Source organism: Pipistrellus kuhlii, unplaced genomic scaffold (assembly GCF_014108245.1).
Source record: "Pipistrellus kuhlii isolate mPipKuh1 unplaced genomic scaffold, mPipKuh1.p scaffold_m20_p_2, whole genome shotgun sequence".
In the NCBI taxonomy this organism is placed as follows: domain Eukaryota; kingdom Metazoa; phylum Chordata; class Mammalia; order Chiroptera; family Vespertilionidae; genus Pipistrellus; species Pipistrellus kuhlii.
The window spans coordinates 58,629,797-58,648,793 of NW_023425515.1; the positions used below are offsets into that span (position 1 = coordinate 58,629,797).

At 38.5% G+C, this 18,997-nt stretch overlaps 1 protein-coding gene across 2 annotated transcripts in view; it reads left to right on the forward strand.

Moving 5' to 3' along the window:
- The window catches only part of CCDC191 (coiled-coil domain containing 191), a 77,113-nt gene that overhangs the window by 3,768 nt on the left and 54,348 nt on the right, over nt 1-18,997 (forward strand). The window contains exons 3-6 of one of the 2 annotated variants that reach the window (XM_036445467.2): nt 5,513-5,654; nt 8,438-8,575; nt 11,868-12,046; nt 13,834-14,057. In XM_036445467.2, coding sequence (XP_036301360.1) covers nt 5,513-5,654; nt 8,438-8,575; nt 11,868-12,046; nt 13,834-14,057 — 683 coding nt within the window. The remainder of the gene's footprint in view (nt 1-5,512; nt 5,655-8,437; nt 8,576-11,867; nt 12,047-13,833; nt 14,058-18,997) is intronic. The other variant, XM_036445468.1, reaches the window with a different exon arrangement.

Genomic DNA, 18,997 nt, shown 5'->3' on the forward strand with positions numbered 1-18,997 from the left:
TGCCATTGTGTATTTATTATCTTCCAGTGTCCACAATTATTTTACTCTGGTTTCTATTTCTTACCACTATACAGAAACTGTCATAAATGCCTTACTGACCAAATCTAATAATCTCTTCTTTGTCCTCAAACTTCCTATTGTTCATTTGCTCTGATTATCACTTTATTATTCTAGAAATCTTCTCTTCCATTATCTTCTTTAAACACTATTTTCTCTTGCTTCTCCTACCTCTCTGATAATTTATTTTCTTTTCTGATTTTGCTCCCTAATATATCACAACTGTAGGTATATCCTAAACATTTATAACCTTCCAAATCCACTTGAGTGGACCACACTCTCAAAAAAGCTAAGTGCCAAAACCGGTTTGGCTCAGTGGGTAGAGCGTCAGTCTGCGGACTGAAAGGTCCCACAACCATGTACATTGGTTGCGGGCACATCTCTAGTAGGGGGTGTGCAAGAGGCAGCTGGTTGATGTTTCTCTCTCATCGATGTTTCTAGCTCTCTATCCCTCTCCCTTCCTATCTGTAAAAAAAATCAATAAAATATATATTTAAAAAAAAAAAAAAACAGCTAAGACCTTGTTATGTGGAAGAAGGGGGAGTATATGGAAAGGATGTGGAGCATGGTGAAGGTTTACAGAGGGCTTTCTTCAAAACAGAAAAGGAAGGTCAATGTAACTATAGCACTGGGACTTGACTGAAGCAGGTACTCCTAATTTTTTGCAGTACCAAAAATTGATAGAGCAGATTGATCCAGTCCTGAAAGTTCTTAATGGAAAGGCAAAGGAACAAGAGATGTGAGACTTATGTAAAAATAGAGGCCCGATGGGGTCCCTCAGCCTGACCTGCAGGAATCGAACTGAAACCAGCATTCTGACATCCCCTGAGGGGTTCCAGATTGCGAGAGGACACAGGCCAGACCAAGGTACTCCATCGGTGCATGAATCCGTGCATCAGGCCTCTAGTATGCATATAAGATTTTTTGTTAATCTCTTCCGGATCTTTCCCCTCCCCCCCTTCCTTCTAAGATTTATCAATCTGTTCCATGTTTCCTTGCCTATATGTTGAGCATCTGCCCCTTGGTGGTCAGCGCACATCATAGCTACCGTTCAAATGGTTGAACAGTTAGACACTTAGCATATTAGCCTTTTATATGTATAGACTAGAGGCCTGGTGCATGACATTCAGTCCATCAGCCAAGCCTCCACCCTCTCTCCTTGGGCCTAAGCCAGCAGGTGGACATCCCCTGAGGGATCCTCAGTGCTGCCACAGAGGCAGGAGAGACTCCTGCCACCACCGCTGTGCTCACCAGCCATGAGCCTGGCTTCTGGCTGAGCGGTGCTCCCCTGTCAGAGCGCACTGGCCAACAGGGGGCAGCTCCTGCATTGAGCATCTGTCCCCTTGTGGTCAGTGTGTGTCATAGCTACCGATTGTTCAGCTTTCTGGTAAATTTGCATATTAGGATTTTATTATATAGGATAGTAGCTGAATATCTATACAGAATAGGAAAGGAAGGGGACCTTTTAAAGGACTCATGGGTTGAGGGAAAGAGGAGGCACATAGTGACTGAAGGACTTGATTAGATGCATCAACAATGTAATGGAGTAGGGGAGTGAAAGAGAGAGACATGGATAGGAGGTTGATGTTGGAGAGGAGCTTATCATTGGTTTGACTAATGGAAAATTCTGTATGACATGGTTCAGGATGACCATGTCAATGGGTTGCTGAAGTGAAATGAAAGGGGAAGCTGTTGGAATACAGGAGATCAAGCAGGTTGGGAAATGTGGGTCTTCCTTGGGGATGTTGAAGTCACTTAAAATCAGACAGATGTGATAGAACTATTAAGTCTTGGGATAGCTCACCCAAAATGCAACTGTCTACTACAATTTATAATTCATCTTCATCCTGATTTGATAGATTAATTCATCTTCTTACTGCAGTATATTCTGCTACTTTGAGCTTTTCAAACATTTTCATCATGTCAGCTCTTCAGTCTTGAAGCTTCAGTGGTTCTACATGCCATCAGATGAAACTCTAAATCAAGACTGGCATTTAATGCCCTCTATCAGTCTACCTCTAACAACCCTTTTCTGTGTGACTCCCTGCTAGGCTGATTTCCTTTCCCTCCATCAGATAAGACTTTGCTTTGACTCATGTTGATCCCTATCCTGAGACACCCTTCCTCTTTGAGAGGCTTAGATCCTTCCCTTAAAGCTCAGTTTAATATGCCCCTCTCAGTAAACAACTCCCCCTCATCTCAACCGCCTAATCTCTTCCTCTTATACTTTTCTTTGGAATTATTTTGACACTCATATACACAGTAAGTATTTGCTTCTATACAGCGTTATTAAAAAAAGAAATGGGTACTTTCAAAAATATATTACTCCCCAAAATATTATATATGAACATGAAGTTTGCACATTCAAGAAACTCATGTTTGTACTTCCCAGCCTTGAGGAAATATAGGAGTGCCTTGTAGCTGCTGTTTCTGCTATCGATAGTGATATTCTACCAAGAAGTCTAGCATGGACAATAGAATTGATGTGCCATGGCACATCATGAGCACATACAGGCATGCCTCACTTTCTTGTGCTATGCTTTATTGCACTTCACAGTTAGTACGATTTCATCAACATTGAGGCAAGATCCTTTACCAGCAAAAGGACTATGACTTGATGAAGGCTCAGGTGATGGTTAGCATTTTTTAGCAAAAATGTATTTTTTAGACATACTATTGTACATTTAATAAACTACAGTATAGTATAAATATAAATTTTTTAAGAACTATGTTTTTATTGATTTCAGAGAAGAAGGGAGAGGCAGAGAGGAATAGAAATATCAATGATGAGAATCATTGATTGGCTGCCTCCTGCACACCATATACTGGGGATCGAGGCTACAATCTGTGCAAGTGCTGTGACGGGCAATTGAACTGAGACCTTCTGATTCATAGGTGGTTGCTCAACCACTGAGCCACGCTGGCTGGGCTAAACCATACTATCTAATAAAAGAGTAATATGCAAATTGACCATCACTCTAACACACAAGATGGCCGCTACAAGATGGATGGCAATTTGGGGCGACCAGGCCTGCCAGGAGGTGGGGGACAGTTAGAAGGACCCAGACCTGCAGGGGAGTGGTTAGGGGGTGATCATGCTGGCAGGCAGAAGCGGTTAGGGGCAAGCAGGCAGGCAGGCAAGCAGTTGGGAGCCAGTAGTCCTAGATTATGAGAGGGATGCCATATTGGAGAGGGTGCAGGCTGGGCTGAGGGACACACACATACACACACACACACGTGCACAGATTTTGTGCACCAGGCCTCTAGTAACTTTTATAAGCACTGGGAAACCCCACATTGTGGGACTTTAATGCAATACTCACTTTATTACTAGTAGTCTGGAATCAAATTCGCAATATCTCCAAGATATGTCTGTATTGAAAATGTATAAGATCATGGAAATAATTGAGATAGTTCCTTTACAATCTACAATATATGCTTACCTATTACATAGCTACTAAGAAATAAACTTTGGAAGATGATTGTTTAATCACCCCTAGAATTGTTTTTGAGTTATTGCATACATGTTATATGGAACAAACCAAGAAATAGTGAACTCTTTCAGAACAGAAGATTTTAGTTTTATTTTTCCCTTCATGTTCACTATTTAGCTAATAACAGAGCTAACATTCAGTAAACTAGTTTAAAGAATAAGTTGTTCAATCGACACAATGTTTATTTCATTGAGATATAATTTAAAATGGACCTCTCCTGTCTCTTATATGTTTATTTTGAAAATACATGGTAAGGCTATAATATTTTAAAACAAGGAAATATAGAGATTATTTCTAATCCTTAGTATCTTCTAGTGCTTGTGCCAATCATATGAATATCTGGCGGAGAACAGTCCACAGAGGGGGGAGTTCAGTGTAAAGGTCCTGAGCTGGGAACGTGTTTGCATATGTGAGGAGGAATGAACAAGGAGTTCAATATGGCTGAAGTAGAGGGAGCAATGGGAAAAGTAGCAGAAGAGGGGTTGGAGAACTCACAAAGGGCCTGGCGGTGCAGGACCTTAAAGCACATTATAAGGACTAAGATTTTTATTCTGAGTTGCATGAAATAGGGACCCATGGAGTTCTAACATGAACTCTATTCAAACTAATGGCTTTGAGTGGAGTTCTAACATGTTATGCCTTTCATTCTAAAGGGATCTCTCTGGTGGGAGACTGTCATAGAAAACTTGTCAGGAAATTGTAGTGCCTTTCAAGGTAATAGCAGTAGAGGTGACATGAAGGAGCCAGATCCTGGATACATTTTGAAAATAGATTTCCTGATATATTGTATCTGAAGAGAGTGAGAGGGAGGGAGGGAGGGAGGAAAAGGGGGGGGGGGAGATTCAAGAAGCATTTTTAGGAACTGAAAGAATGGAGTCATCACTACCTAAGTGACAAGACTGGGAACACTACAGGCGTGGAAAAAAGCTGGTTTGTAGGGAGGGGGAAAACACAGGGGCTTAATTGTAAAGTTAGTTCTTTTATGATGTGCAGGTAAGCCAGAGTGCCAAGAAAGTTTGTCCACCTCTGCCAATTCCTCCCTGAACCCCTGGATTTGGCCAACTTTTTACTAGATTCTTTCTTTTGAGTTAAAATATTCTGAAAACTAAAGTTCAGTGACTGTGTATCCCAATTTTGTTGCATCTATAGTTTGCCTCTATGGTTTATTTTGAAAATACATGGTAAGGCTATAATATTTTAAAACAAGGAAATATAGAGATTATTTCTAATCCTTAGTATCTTCTAGTGCTTGTGCCAATCATATGAATATCTGGCGGAGAACAGTCCACAGAGGGGGTTCCTTACATAATAGTAATTTGAGGAAATATAGCTGCTCTGCCTCTGGCTCACATTCATATGCAAATCTTAATAGCATGGAAACTAATAAAATATTTTATTTTTAATTTTTATTTTTTTATATATTTTATTGATTTTTTACAGAGAGGAAGAGAGAGGGATAGAGAGTTAGAAACATCAATGAGAGAGAATCAATGATCAGCTGCCTCTTGAACACCCCCTACTAGAGATGTGCCCGCAACCAAGGTACATGCTCTTGACCGGAATTCAATCTGGACCCTTCAGTCTGTAGGCCAGCGCTCTATCCACTGAGCCAAACTGGTTTCGGCTATATTTTTATTTTTAAAATATTCAAGTGTCAGCATCCCATAACTAATGCTCTAAACAAAAGTTACCTAAAGTTTACATAACATTTTGTTCAAATGTAAATGTTGTGAAAACCTGTTAAAACTTGGTAAAATATTATCATTTCATGTTTATTGAATTAAGTTATTTGAGGTGGATGTTTAAGCCTCACAGTTCCTTTAGAAATGGAAAAAAAAATAAAATTATGTTAGTAGCTGTTTAAAAAAAAAACACAGATTATTGAGGACTAGAGAGAAATTTTCTAACTTTGAACAAATTCGTCATCTTATTGAAATTTTTTTTTTTATATTACATTAAAGACAGAGGAGAAAGACTCAGAATTTGGAGTTTCAAAATCATTTTCAGCTGGAAATTTAGATTTATCCAAAAGGCTTTGGGGCCAAATGATAGATTTAGAAACATCTGAGCAAATAGAGGATCATGATGAAATCTATGCAGAAGGTAAGAGAATTCAATTTTTTGCTGTGAGATTAATAACTCTTTGGAGTACAACTTATTAAAGCATAACCTATAATGAATTCCAGAATTCAGAAGGAAAGCTTTTCTTTCTCTTGTCTTTAATTTTTGCCTATTTTACTGCCCAGAAGCTAATTTACATATTGTTATCCACCCATTAGTCACTTAGGTGTCTTGGTTATCAGATTATCGGGGTATCACAGTGCTTGTATTCAAGTAATCTTTATTTTACTTAATAATGGCCCCAAAGTGCAAAAGTAGTGATGCTGGCAATTCAGATATGCCAAAGGAGCAGTAGGTGTTTCCTTTAAATGAAAAGGTAAGTGTAAAAGAATAAGATATTTTGAGAGAGAGAGAGAGAGAGAGAGAGAGAGAGAGAGAGAGAGAGAGAGAGAGATCAACCACATAACTTTATCACAGTACATTGTTATAACTGTTCTATCATTGCTAGTTATTGTTAACCTCGTATTGTGCCTAATTTATAAAGTAAACTTATTATAGGTATGTAGGTATAGGAAAAACATTGCACATAGGATTTGGTACTCTCCAGTGTTTCAGGCATCCACTGGGTGTCTTGGAATGTTTCTCCCATGGATAAGGAGTGAGGGGATACTGTGAACCCCTCTTTATCAATGAATGGTGTTCAGTAGATCTGAATTATTCTGTACATAAGTTATTATACATGTAAATATCTGAATTATCATACACAGGTTACTCAATAAATATCTGCTCCCTTTCCCTACCTTCCTCTGAAAACTGATATTTGCTGCTGCTATATTTTTTTGTTGTTGTTAATCCTCACACAAGGATATGTTTTTCCATTGATTTTTAGAGGAGTGGAAGGGAGGGAAGGAGAGGGAGAGAGAAACATTGATGTGAGAGAGACACATGGATTGGTTGCCTCCTACACCTGACCATGGCCGGGGATGGAAACCTGCAACCTAAGTATGTGCCTTTGACCAGGAATTATTGAAACTGCAACCCTTCAGTGGGTGGGCTGACACACTAACCACTTAGCAATACCAGCCACGGTGCTAGAATACTTTTTACACTTAGTTTCATTACCTCGATTCATTTTTTCCTGTTTTATATGTCATACATTCCTATCTATCGATATATTAAATACCTTTTAGCATCAGTCAATGTATAGAAACACTCCATTTCTTCAGAGCTATGAGATAATGCTAAAGATAATCTGAAGTAGACATTTTTCTTTGAAATCCCCTTGCCCTACCATAAAAACTGTTTGATAATGCTAATAATGATTAAGGTAATGCTGAAGTAGACATTTTGTCACCTATATATTTAAGATGATTTTCTGGCTACCACTAAGAAAGAAATCCAAATGGACTTGACTCCCAGGATGTCCCACTCAGTTTTTATAGTCTTTCTCCTATGTCAGTGACCTCTCCTTCCTAGTTTCCTGGTTATGTCTTCTCTCTTCAGCATCTAAATACTGGAGTTTCTCAGGGTGAATCCTTCCTCCTTTGGCAACCTCATCCACTTCTACAGCTTTAAGTACCATCTATATGCTAACAACAGCCATATTTATTTCTTCAGCTTGGACCTCTTCCCTGAAATACAGATTGGTGTAGCCAATACCTATTTGACAACCCTATTTGGATTTCTCAAAAGCATCTTAAAACTAAACTTAAGTCTAAAATTGAACTGATCTTCCCTCCAAAGCTGCTGCCCCTGGGCCTTCCCTGTCTCAGTAAGTGGTATCTCCATCCTTGCAATTGCTTAGGCCAAAAACCTGTAGATTTCTCTCTCTCACATCTCATATCCAGTCCATCAGCAAATCAAGTTAACTTCACCTCAAAACATTATTTTTTTATAATGACCATTTTTAATACCTCCACTCCTAGGCCACCATCACCCCTCTCCTAGATTATTGCATTTGTCTCCCAGATGGTGCACCCTGCTTCCGTGTGTGTCCCCTTATGGGCTATTTTAACATCGTCGAAGAGTGATCTCTGATCACAAACCTGTGGCTTCCCATTGCATTCAGAGTAAAAGCCAAAGTACCTAGAATGATGTCAAGTCTCTAAAGAAGAGCTTTTCAACCTCAGCACTATGATAATTTTTGTTGTGGGCGCTAAACGTAGAATGTTTAGCAGCATCCGTAGTCCCTACCCGCTATATGCCAATGTCACTTCCCCAGTAGTGACAACCAAAAATGACTTCAGACGTTGCCAGATGTCCACTAGAGCTCAATTTCACCCTAATCCAGAACCCCTGCTCTAAACCTGATCCCCACATTACCTCTACCACCTCATCTCCTACTGTTTCCTCCAACCTCCTTCACCCGCTCCTCTCCAGCCACTGCCTACTTACTATCTCTCCAACACACTAGGCACTCCCCGTCCTAGGGCCTTTGCATTTGCTTTTCCTCTATGTGGAATAATATTTTCTTATGTAGCCATGTGGCTCACTTCCTCACTTACTTTCCTTCTTTGTTCAAATCTTCTCAGTGAGGCCTCCTTTGACCACCAATTTAAAAATATCAACATCTGTCTCCATTTCTTATCCACCTTTTCTCTTTCCCAGGCTCTGTTTTTCTGACTTACTTGTTTATCGTCTCTCTTCCCCAGTTAGAATGCAAGTTTCATGGTCTGGTAGGTTTTATTTTTGCTGTTTTGTTCTAGAACAGTACGTGACACATGATCAGTGATCAATTAATATTTACTGAATGAATGAAAACAGTGAGTGATGAAAGGTCTCTGAAGTAGCTGAAATGTTAAAATATGTTTTTGTTTTATTGATAGCTCAGGAGCTGGTAAATGACTGGTTAGACACCAAACTCAAGCAAGAATTAGCAAGTGATGGGGAAGCTGAAGACACTGTATCCAGTGTCCCTCCTGTGTTAGAAGCCAGTGATCATTTGAAATATGACAAGTTTGATGGTAAGAACTGATCTAATCAGTTAAAGCTTTAACATCCAATTAATGTGTCTAAGAAGTCTTTTCAATTGTTTTGAATAATAAATGTTATCTGACTTTTCTTTGTGTTAGTTTTATAATTAGCTTTAATTTTTCTTGATTCAATTTACATTACTCATCTATATCCTCAGTAAATTCATGTTTTTTAAATTAAAATATTCTATTATTTATAATTCTTACTAGAGGCCCAGTCCATGAAATTCGTGCAAAAGTAGGCCTTCCTTTCCCCAGTTGCCGGCACCTGGGACCCGGACTTCCCTCCGGCCACCAGTACCCGGGACCTGGACTTCCCTCTGACTGCTGGCACCCAGGACCCAGGCTTCCCTCACAGAGGGAGGCCCTGCCACCCACTGCAGCCCACTGGTTGGTGGCCTGGGCCTCCCTCTTTGGGTGATCATTTGCCTGGCCCCTGACCAATCGCATCGCACCCATCTTAGCTGGTCTGGTGCCAGTGGGTGTCGTAGCCTGGATGATCATCGGGATGGTTGTTCCACTGATCTGCCATTTGGTCGATTTGCATATTACGCTTTTATTACATAGAGTAATTATAATAGTAAATAATGCTGTTTAAGAGTGCCTCTTCCTTATATCGTTGGATGGCTATTTACTTTAGAGACTACATTTAAACACCCATATATCATTTTATATTTACAAAATGCCCGTTATATCTTTATAAGGAAAATAATTACTTATACACATAGCTAGTTAACTTGTGATGATTCTTCAAATGTAGCCAAAGAGCCTGAGATATTTCCCCTGAACTTAATGGTAGGCACAGTGACAGTGGTGGCAGCTCCTTATTCTTATGCATTACTCATGCCTTGGTGAATTCACCTGGCAGCATTCCCCTTGTTAGGACTCTACAAATACCCAGCTTTGGAATAACAAAGTCATGAGCTCTTGCAGTTAGAGTAAACCTTCAAGATTACCTAGTCTGAACTATTCTCTTCACCCCGCAGATAGAGATCCTTCTCCAGTATACCTACTGTGTAGTGCTAGAATCTCTGCCAAACACCTCCCAGGCTGCACTTGGGAGGAGCCTATTCAGCTGCCGTGAGGCTCTGATTGTCACAGCATTCTCTCTTAGGAGAATTAGAATTTTGTCCTCAGTACCTTTTACCCATTAGTGCCACTGAAAATAATACTGTGTTTCCTCTTTGATTGATGTTTCTCACATCAGTGTTTCTCTCTGTCTATCTCTGTCTCAAACCAGTAGACATTTATCCTCATGTGAAGATTTTTTTAAAAAAGACAGATTGACAGAATGAATTAAAAATAAAATATGACATAACTATATCCTGTATATAAGAGGCACAGTTTAGTTTCAAATATATATAAATACGTCGAAAGTAAAAGTATGGAAAAAGAAATACTATGCAAACAGTAACCAAAAGAAAATAAGAGCAGCTTACTAATATCAGAAAAAAATAAAGTAAGGTAAAAGAAATGCTATAGAGACAAAAGAAGGACATTTTATAATGATCAAAGGGTCAATCCATCAAGAAAACATAAGATTTAACATATATATACTTAACAAAAGTGCCCCAAAATATGTGAAGCAAAAACTGATAGAACTGAAGAGAGAAATAGATTATTCAGTAATGACAACTGGAGGCTTTAAGGTCCCATTTTTAATAATGTATGGAACTACATGGTATACTAAACAGAACATCAACAGTGAAGATGTTCAATATTGTGAGTCATTAGGAAAATGAAAGTTAAAACTACCATGAGTAACCACTTGCACACCTTTTAAAAATAGTTAATTAAATATTGGTCAGGATGTGGAGGAACCAGAATACTTCCATACTGCTAATGAGAAAGTAAAATCATAGCCACTTCGTGAAAAAACAGTTTGGCAGTTTCTTAAAAAGTTTCTCTTCTCAGGAGAAGAGAAAGCATATGTTCATACAAAGACTTATATACAAATGTTCATAACAACTTTGTTTATAGTAGCCCAAATCTAGAAATAACCCAAATGTTTATCCACAGATGAATGAGTGAATAAATTGTGATATACCCATACAGTGGAATACTACTCAGCAGTAAAAAAAGAAAAACTATTGATACAACATGGATGCGTCTCAAAATAATTATGCTGAGTAAAAGAAGCCAGACCAAAAAGAAAAGAAAAAAAAAGAGTACATAGCTTATGATTTAATTGCTACCAAATTCTATAAAATATAGCCTAATCTATAATAGTGAAAGGGTAATATTAACATACTAATTAGACTGGACAACTTTCCAGACAAAGCCAGGGCTGTGAGGGAAGCCAAGGTCCTGGGTGCCTGCCAACGGCTGGAGGGAAGCCCCGGTTCTGGGTGCCAGAGGGAAGCCAGTGCCAGCAGCCGGGGAAGGAAGGCCTACTCTTGCATGAATATCGTGCATCGGGCCTCTAGTCTGTAATGACAAAAGTAGGTCTGTGGTTACTTGGGATAGGGCAGAGAACACGGGGAAGAGTGGGAGAGAGATAACAGATAAGCATGGCAACCTTCTGGAGGCTGACAGAAATGCTCATTATCTTGACTGGTGATGGTTTACTGGTAGATGGATGTCAGACATTGTAAACTTTAAATATTAACGGTTTAGCCTTAGCCTGTTTGGCTCAGTGGATAGAGTATTGGCCTTCAGACTGAAGGATCCTGGGTTGGATTCTAGTCAAGGGCACATGCCCAGGTAGCTGGCTCGATCCTCAGTAGGGGGGATTCAGGAGGCAGCCAATCAATGATTCTAATCATTGATGTTTCCATCTCTCATCCCCTCTCACTTTCTCTCTGAAATAAATAAAAATATATTTTAAAAATTAAAAATTAAAAAGTTTCCCTTGAAATGGAAGTCTGGCTTAAAAATAAATAAATAAATAAATAAATAAATAAATAAATAAATAAAGTGTGTGTGTGTGTGTGTGTGTGTGTGTATTTTCAATTTATTTGTTAATTATAACCACAGTTAAGTCATTTTTTAAAAAGCAGTAGAGCCTCAAAGATGTTTAGATTAAAGTAATATATTTTAAATCTGACACTGAGGGAGTTTTTAGTGACTTGGTTGAGGGCAATTTATGAGTAGAGGGTATTTTTTCCTCTTAGTTGTAGTTTATTACTGTGTTCTATACTCATGCAATTGGCATTATCAGTTACTATTTATCAAACACTCACAATATTGTATTTTTATTGTACCAGGATTATTTATATAAATATGGAAATTTATTAAATTTAAATTAAAAAAAAAATTTTTGTTATTGTTCTGTTTCTTGCAGATTTATGTGGCTACTTGGAGGAAGAAGAGGAAAGTAGCTCTGTTCAAAAATTTATAGACCATCTGCTCCATAAAGATGTAGTGGATTCTGGGATGTTGGAAGATATCGAAATGAGTAGAAACCACGACAAGAAGCAGCAGAAGGATCCTCGTCTTACCATGGAGATAAGACATAAGCAGGTGGGAGGGAAAAACAAAATTAAAATGGATAACAGGAAGCAATCTTTGTATAATACATTTAATAAGCTTAAATAAAGACTGAAGCCTTATTATGAAAAAGGCTGCCATCTGTCGTTTGGTTAGAAAGAATAAAAATAAAATATAAGAACTTCAGAAGAAAAATAATGCTCATAAACTGAGATAGGAAACTATTTTTAAAAATCCTCAAAAAGGAATAATTGAATTTGACCAGCAGAGTGTTGGGCCAAACTTTATTATTTGGATGTGGTACTTCCTATTACAAATATGTAGATTAGGTTTTGCTTGAATTTGGCTTTTGAATTGAGACATCAATATATTAATATCATGAATATTCTGTTGGATGTTATAATGGTAATTCTTTCCTAGACAACTGAAAAATTCACTCATTTTGAGATTATAATTTGAAAGGAAGGACAGATCTGAATTAAATCTACTTCAGCTGCTTTGAATTAGAAAGGCATATGGAAACTTTCTTTTCTTTAAAGGGAATAGTAGGTTACAGGAAAAAGATGCATCTCACACTTTGTAGAGGAGCTTCAGGAAATCAGAATGACCCAGCCTTTGCCAAAAGTTTAGAACTAAGACTGAACTGAATTAATGCTTATACACATGAGCCACCTTTCTATAACACTGAATCTCTGATTGCTTTAAACCATAAGGTGTGCCTAATCGGCACTGGGGATGTTAGAAAAATTGGGTAGAGGTATATCCCGGTTTAGATTTATGATAGAGAGGAGAAAAGAAGTTTCAATAAGAGATATCCATTATCTAGAAGTCATAATTGGACGGTAAGATACGGATAAAGTTAAGTGAAGCAGGAGGGAAAGGACCACTCGGTAATTCATAGCTAGTCAGGCCTCTAAAGAATTAATAGGTTTTAAAAATTATTGTGCTTATTTAGAAATACCTGTAAATTTCATGGTTTTGGTTTTGGTTTTCAAGTATGATCCAGAATCATCAATATACAGTATTTAAATCATCATAGAAATGAATAAAGGATTTTAGTATTCTTTAAGGCACTACAGATGCTCCTTGATTTTTGATGGGGTTATATCTCAATAAATATAAGTTGAGTATATCATGAGTCAAAAAATGCATTTAATACATCTAACTTACCACCTAGCCTGCCTTAAACTTGTTCAAGATGCTTGCATTAGCCTACAGGTGGGCAAAATCATCTCACTGCTGCTGTTGGCATCATGAGAAAGTGTCCTGCCACATATCGCTAGCCTAGAGAAAGAACAAAATTTAAAGTATGGTTTACTGAACATGTGTTGCTTTTGCAGTAAAAAAAAAAAAAAAAAAAAAAAAAAAAAAATTGTAAATAGGACCATTATAAATCAGGGACCATCCGTAAATCATTGTTCTATCCTTTACAATGTAGCCTTTCCCAAAATATTAATCTTTTCAAAATTATAATTAGTATGCAGGCATGGCCTAAATAAATAGCACTAATTTGGAAAATCTTACCAATGGAAAATCATTACTAAATAAGAGTTCAGAACTTGGGAGCTGACCCATTAGATTTTCAACTTTTTCATGGTACAGAATATTCCCTAATTGCTGAGAGTCATCTTACCTAACTTCACTTAAAATTTCATATTGTTTACTTACCAAGTAAACAAATGAATTCTCTCCATTCTTCTGATAAATAATGGGGTTCTGAGGCAGAATGGGTTTATTCTGAACTTAAAATGTGTTCCACAGTTTTGTAAATCCTTTGCTACTTGAAAGGCTGCATTTTCCCCTTGTATTCTCTCCTTAAGGTAAAAGAAAATCGCTTAAGACGGGAGAAAGAACTGGAGCGCCAAAGAATTGAAAAGACCCTGAAAAAATCTGCCTTCTTAGAAGCTCAGTGTCTGGTGCAAGAAGAGAAGAGGAGGAAGGCTCTGGAGGCCAGGAAAGAGGAGGAGGCGATTCAGAGGGAGATGGTAAAGCTGCGGAGGGAGATAATTGAGAGGAGGCTCACAGTGCAAGAAGCATGGAAAATGTAAGCCATCTGTGATGAGCAGTGTATTAAGCAGTCATTTTGGAAGTTTTTTAAAATGCACAAACATTAAAATTGCAAAACATAACAGAGAAATCACCCACTATTCCACCATCTTAAATTAACGCTTTAACTTTTCCATGTATTTCCTCCTGATTTTGGTCCTTTTAAATATTTAATTGCAGCTGAAAAGTACACCTAATTTGTTAATCTTTTTTTGTGTGTGTTCCACCATTTATGCATTCATTAGTTGATTCTTGTATGTGTCCTGACTGGGGATCAAACCGGCAACCTTGGCATATCAGGACATCACTCTAACCAAATTAGATACCCAGCCAGGCCTTAATTTGTTACTCTGGTTGGAATTATCACATTAATTGGAGTCCTAAGATCTATATCTTACTCTATTGATTTCCTATACCATAATTTATGTAATAATCTCCCCTCCTTATGCTGGTTAGCATTACAGCTATTTCAGATTTTTTTCAGCAATAGTGCACTGAACTTTTTTATTCTTTTGAATTATATTCTTAGGAGTATAATTACTGAGTCAAATGGTATAGGCCTTTTTATGACTCTTGAAACATTGCCAAACTGCTTTCCAAATGGGTTGGACTTATTTATACCATTGCTGGCAGTAGGCCAGTTTTCCACACTTTTCTCAGAATTGAGGAGTATCATCATTTTCAACATGATTTGCATTTTTAATAGGTATTATATTGGTTAGTTTGCATCTCTTAGGTTACCTGAACATTCTTAAGATTTAATTGTGTGCCTCACCTTATTGTGAATTGCATCCGTCTTATCTTCTGATGATCATCCGGATGTCACCCTGCTCCACTGCCACTGATAGAGAAAAAGAATCTATATATATATATATATATATAAAAAGCCTAAGTGACCTGCCGACTGGCTGATTGGCCAGTAGCTATGATGTGCACTGATCACTAGAGGGCAGATACTCAATGCAGGAGTGGAAACCACAGGCATGGAAACATGGAACAGACTAATGAATCTCAGAGAGAAGCGGGGAGAAGGGAGGGCAGGAAGAGATTAACCAAAGATCTTATATGTATACTAGAAGCCCTATGCACAAATTTGTGCACTGGTGGGGTCCCTTGGCCTGGCCTATGGGGATCAGGCTGAAACCAGCTCTCCGACATCCTCTAAGAGGTCCCAGATTGTGAGAGGATGCGGGCCAGGCCAAGGGACCCCACTGGTGCACGAATTTGTGCAGCGGGCCTCTAGTCTTTAGATAGATAGATAGATAAGTATATATATGGCTAATATGCTAAATGTCCCTCTGACCATCAGACCAGCCACTATGATGCGCACTAACCACCAGGGGCAGATGCTCAACACAGGAGCTGCCGTGACGTGCACTGGCCATTTACAAAGAAACAGCCAGGACCGGTTTGGCTCAATGGATAGAGCGTTGGCTTGGGGACTGAAGGGTCCCGGGTTCGATTCCGGTCAAGGGCATGTACCTTGGTTGCGCGTATATCCCCAGTAGGGGGTGTGCAAGAGGCAGCTGATCGATGACTCTCTCTCATCGATGTTTCTAACTCTCTATCTCTCTCCCTTCCTCTCTGTATAAAATCAATAAAATATATTAAAAAAGAAAAAGAAAAAAAAGAAACAGCAACATGGACCTGGTGCCAACAAAGCAACACTCTACTTCCCCCAAGTGGGACCCAGGCTCTGCTACCATCCTGGAGTGACAGCCCACCAAATTGTAGCCAATGCTGTCAAAATCCCATGGCACAGAATGCAGCCCACAGCCCAGCCCAGAAACGGTCTCTGTGAACTCTGGGTAATGAAGTCACATAGCAAAGCCTGGCTTCCTCTCTGTATTGACTAGCTTAGGGGTGTCGAACTCAATCAGAGAAGGGGCCAAAATCTAAAATCCAGCCTAAATCACGGGCCGAATGGTTTACTGAACAGTCATAAACTGTCATTGTGATGGAAACGCAGCGGAGTGCAGTGATGACAGCGCGGTGCGGGCCACATTGCAAGGCCTGGCGGGACGGATTTGGCCCGCGGGCCTTGTGTTTGACACATGTGGACTAGCCTCCTTGGAGTTTCTTCAGCCCAGTAACCTGACTTGCTTTATAGCCAGGTGCAAACATTTCACACTTTAATCAAATGTCTGTGAAGTGTTTTCCTATGCCTCATTTCATTTGATTCTCACAGAAGTTCTGGAGAAGGTAGATAGGAGACTCCATAGAATCCTATTTTCTTTTAATTAGCCGGAAAACAGAGATTTGGAAAGTTTAGAAACTTGACCCGACTGAAAAGAAGGTGGACCTTGAAAATGACTTCAGGCCGAAACCGGTTTGGCTCAGTGGTGGAGCGTCAGTCTGTGGACTGAAAGGTCCCAGGTTCGATTCCGGTCAAGGGCATGTACCTTGGTTGCGGGCACATCCCCGGTAGGGGGTGTGCAAGAGGGAGCTGGTCGATGTTTCTCTCTCATCGACATTTCTGACTCTCTCTCCCTCTCCCTTCCTCTCTGTAAAAATCAAGAAAATATATATATATATAAAAAAAGAAAATGACTTCAGGTTTTCTCACTGTCCAGAATATAGTCAAACACTTCTATAAAATATTTTACCCTTTTTTCTCCCTGCATAATCTACAATAATAATCTGCTTTGTGTTGATTTACTGCTGTGTTGCTAACAATTACCTGAAAGATAAGTTGGGTTGCTTCACTGGGCTGTAAAAGTTTAGTTAAATCAGAAAGCAGGTCTAATTAAGCAAGTTTATTCTATTGTATATATATAAAAAGCTAAGTTGACTCCCGCATGCACAATACATATAAAGCTCTTGCTGGCACCAATCACATGCTTGTCGATTTGGTTGACACTTCTCTTATAGAGAAAGGGCTAATAGCAATGTTAAAATATTCTAATTTATTTCCTTTCAATGTGCATGAAGCCATGCACTGAGCCACTAGTATCTAACATAAGAAAAATAAAGTAGTTCTCACAGGATGTAGGACTGTTATGAATCTTCATGAAAAAATGAGCTTCATAAATGAAATAACTGATGTATTTGTTGGGAGAAATAGCTTTGATGTATGAACTGCAAAAGCCTTGGAACAACCCGCCTGCAGTGGCTGAATACTCAAACTGAGATGCCAGCAAGACTATTAGATAATCCCTCCCACCCCGTCAGCCCACACAGCTTTCCCCCTGTGTTCTTGATTACTCTCATTCTGCTCAATTTGAAACAGCTCGGCAGTGGACTTGCGCTTCGCTTTCAAGTGCCAGGCTCAGGCCTCCTCCAGACGCTGTTCCTTTTAGAAAGCAGTCACCAGGGTTTCAGTGAGTTCTTACTGAGGTCAGTCTTGCTTTTCAGATTGCTCTTAAGCCCTGACAAACCTAGGCAGGCCTAAAATAAATTGTGAAGCAAGTAACATTTGATGGTAGCGGGAAGCTCTTCTCCAGTGGGCGCTCAGCAGATGTTCACTGACCTGTCATTTCATTTAAACGTTAAAAATCAGACCCCAGGTTACAGTGAGAGAGGTGTTGTGCTATACTTCTAGATGGATACACTGACTTAAACATTCCAAAAAGCAATTTGGCAATAAACAACAAGAGCTATAAAAATGTTGCTATCATGAAGAAAATGAGCAGAAATCCAGACAAAGATTTGTGCACAAAGGTAATTAATATTATAATATTTATTATAACAGGCATTAATAAATAGTGGAGAAAGTAATGATTCTGTAATGAAACAGCGCTGATATGTTATCAGTGTGTTTTTTTCCGGGAGGAAATATAGATGGCTAGTGTACCTCTCCACTCTTTCACAATGAGCAGATAATACTTTTACAACAGATACTTATTTTTTAAAAATTAGAACTATGGCATTAGAACTGTATTTCTTTAAATGCCCTCTATGATCTGCCAAAAAATATCTTAATACAATGTTCTTGTGGCACTGGTAAGTTTGGAAAAGTTCAGTTAAATTGTATTGTTGGTAGGGTTTTTTAACTTATTTGTAAGCTAACCTAAATCTGCTTCATTACATAGTTTCAAAGGAGCTTCCCTTAAGAGATTTATTAATTTCAAAAGAAAAAAGAGCAACTTCGTACTGGAAAAGCCACCTTAACCAAGTGATGGTTAACATCACTGGTAATAAGATGCAATGTGTGCTCCCTTGTATGAGATAGGAGAATTAGTGAGAGGATGTCTGCAGCATACTCAGACATCCTGGTCTCAATTTGAGTTCCCACAAATGTAAAGTGAAGTGAAGAAAGACTAGGTGACTTGCCTGAGTTTTCACAGCTGATTTGTGGCATAAGTCCATGAATCCTGATTCCTGACTTGGTGTTATGTTCACTACCACATAGGTAGTATATATATAGACCTTATACCTATGCAGTTTAATATACTCCAATAAGAATACAGTGGCTATGAGCTTACATGAATGTAAAAGGGATGACCTAGATGAGAGAGAATCAATAATTGGGCGAGAAAGAGGATGACCAGAAAGATGAGCAGCGAAGTTAGTAACAGACTCTTGTTACTTGCCCGAGGCCTTTTCTTTATTTTTATTAGGTTCTGTATTTTTTCTTTTTAGCTCTTTCAAGACTAATATAAATTCTGTTCTTACTCAGTAACACCTGATTCTTTATTATCTTTCTCCCTAGAACTCTTGTAAATGCCTTATTGTAAAAATCTCATTCCTTTTTTTGCCACCCTTATAAGAAGAGAGAATTTATGTCTATGTTTGAGAATACCTAGTAGTTGTTAGCTCTCAAACTTTGGTCAAAATATCACTCAATATTAAATTCAAAAATACTTCACTAAAATGGCTATAGAGTTTTCTACTTCTCAGAGTACATTATAATAATTTCATTTTACCTAAATTTTATTTTAAGAAGGAATAAACTTAAGGTTCAAAAAAACCTATTTTGAGCTTTAAAGCCAGATCTAA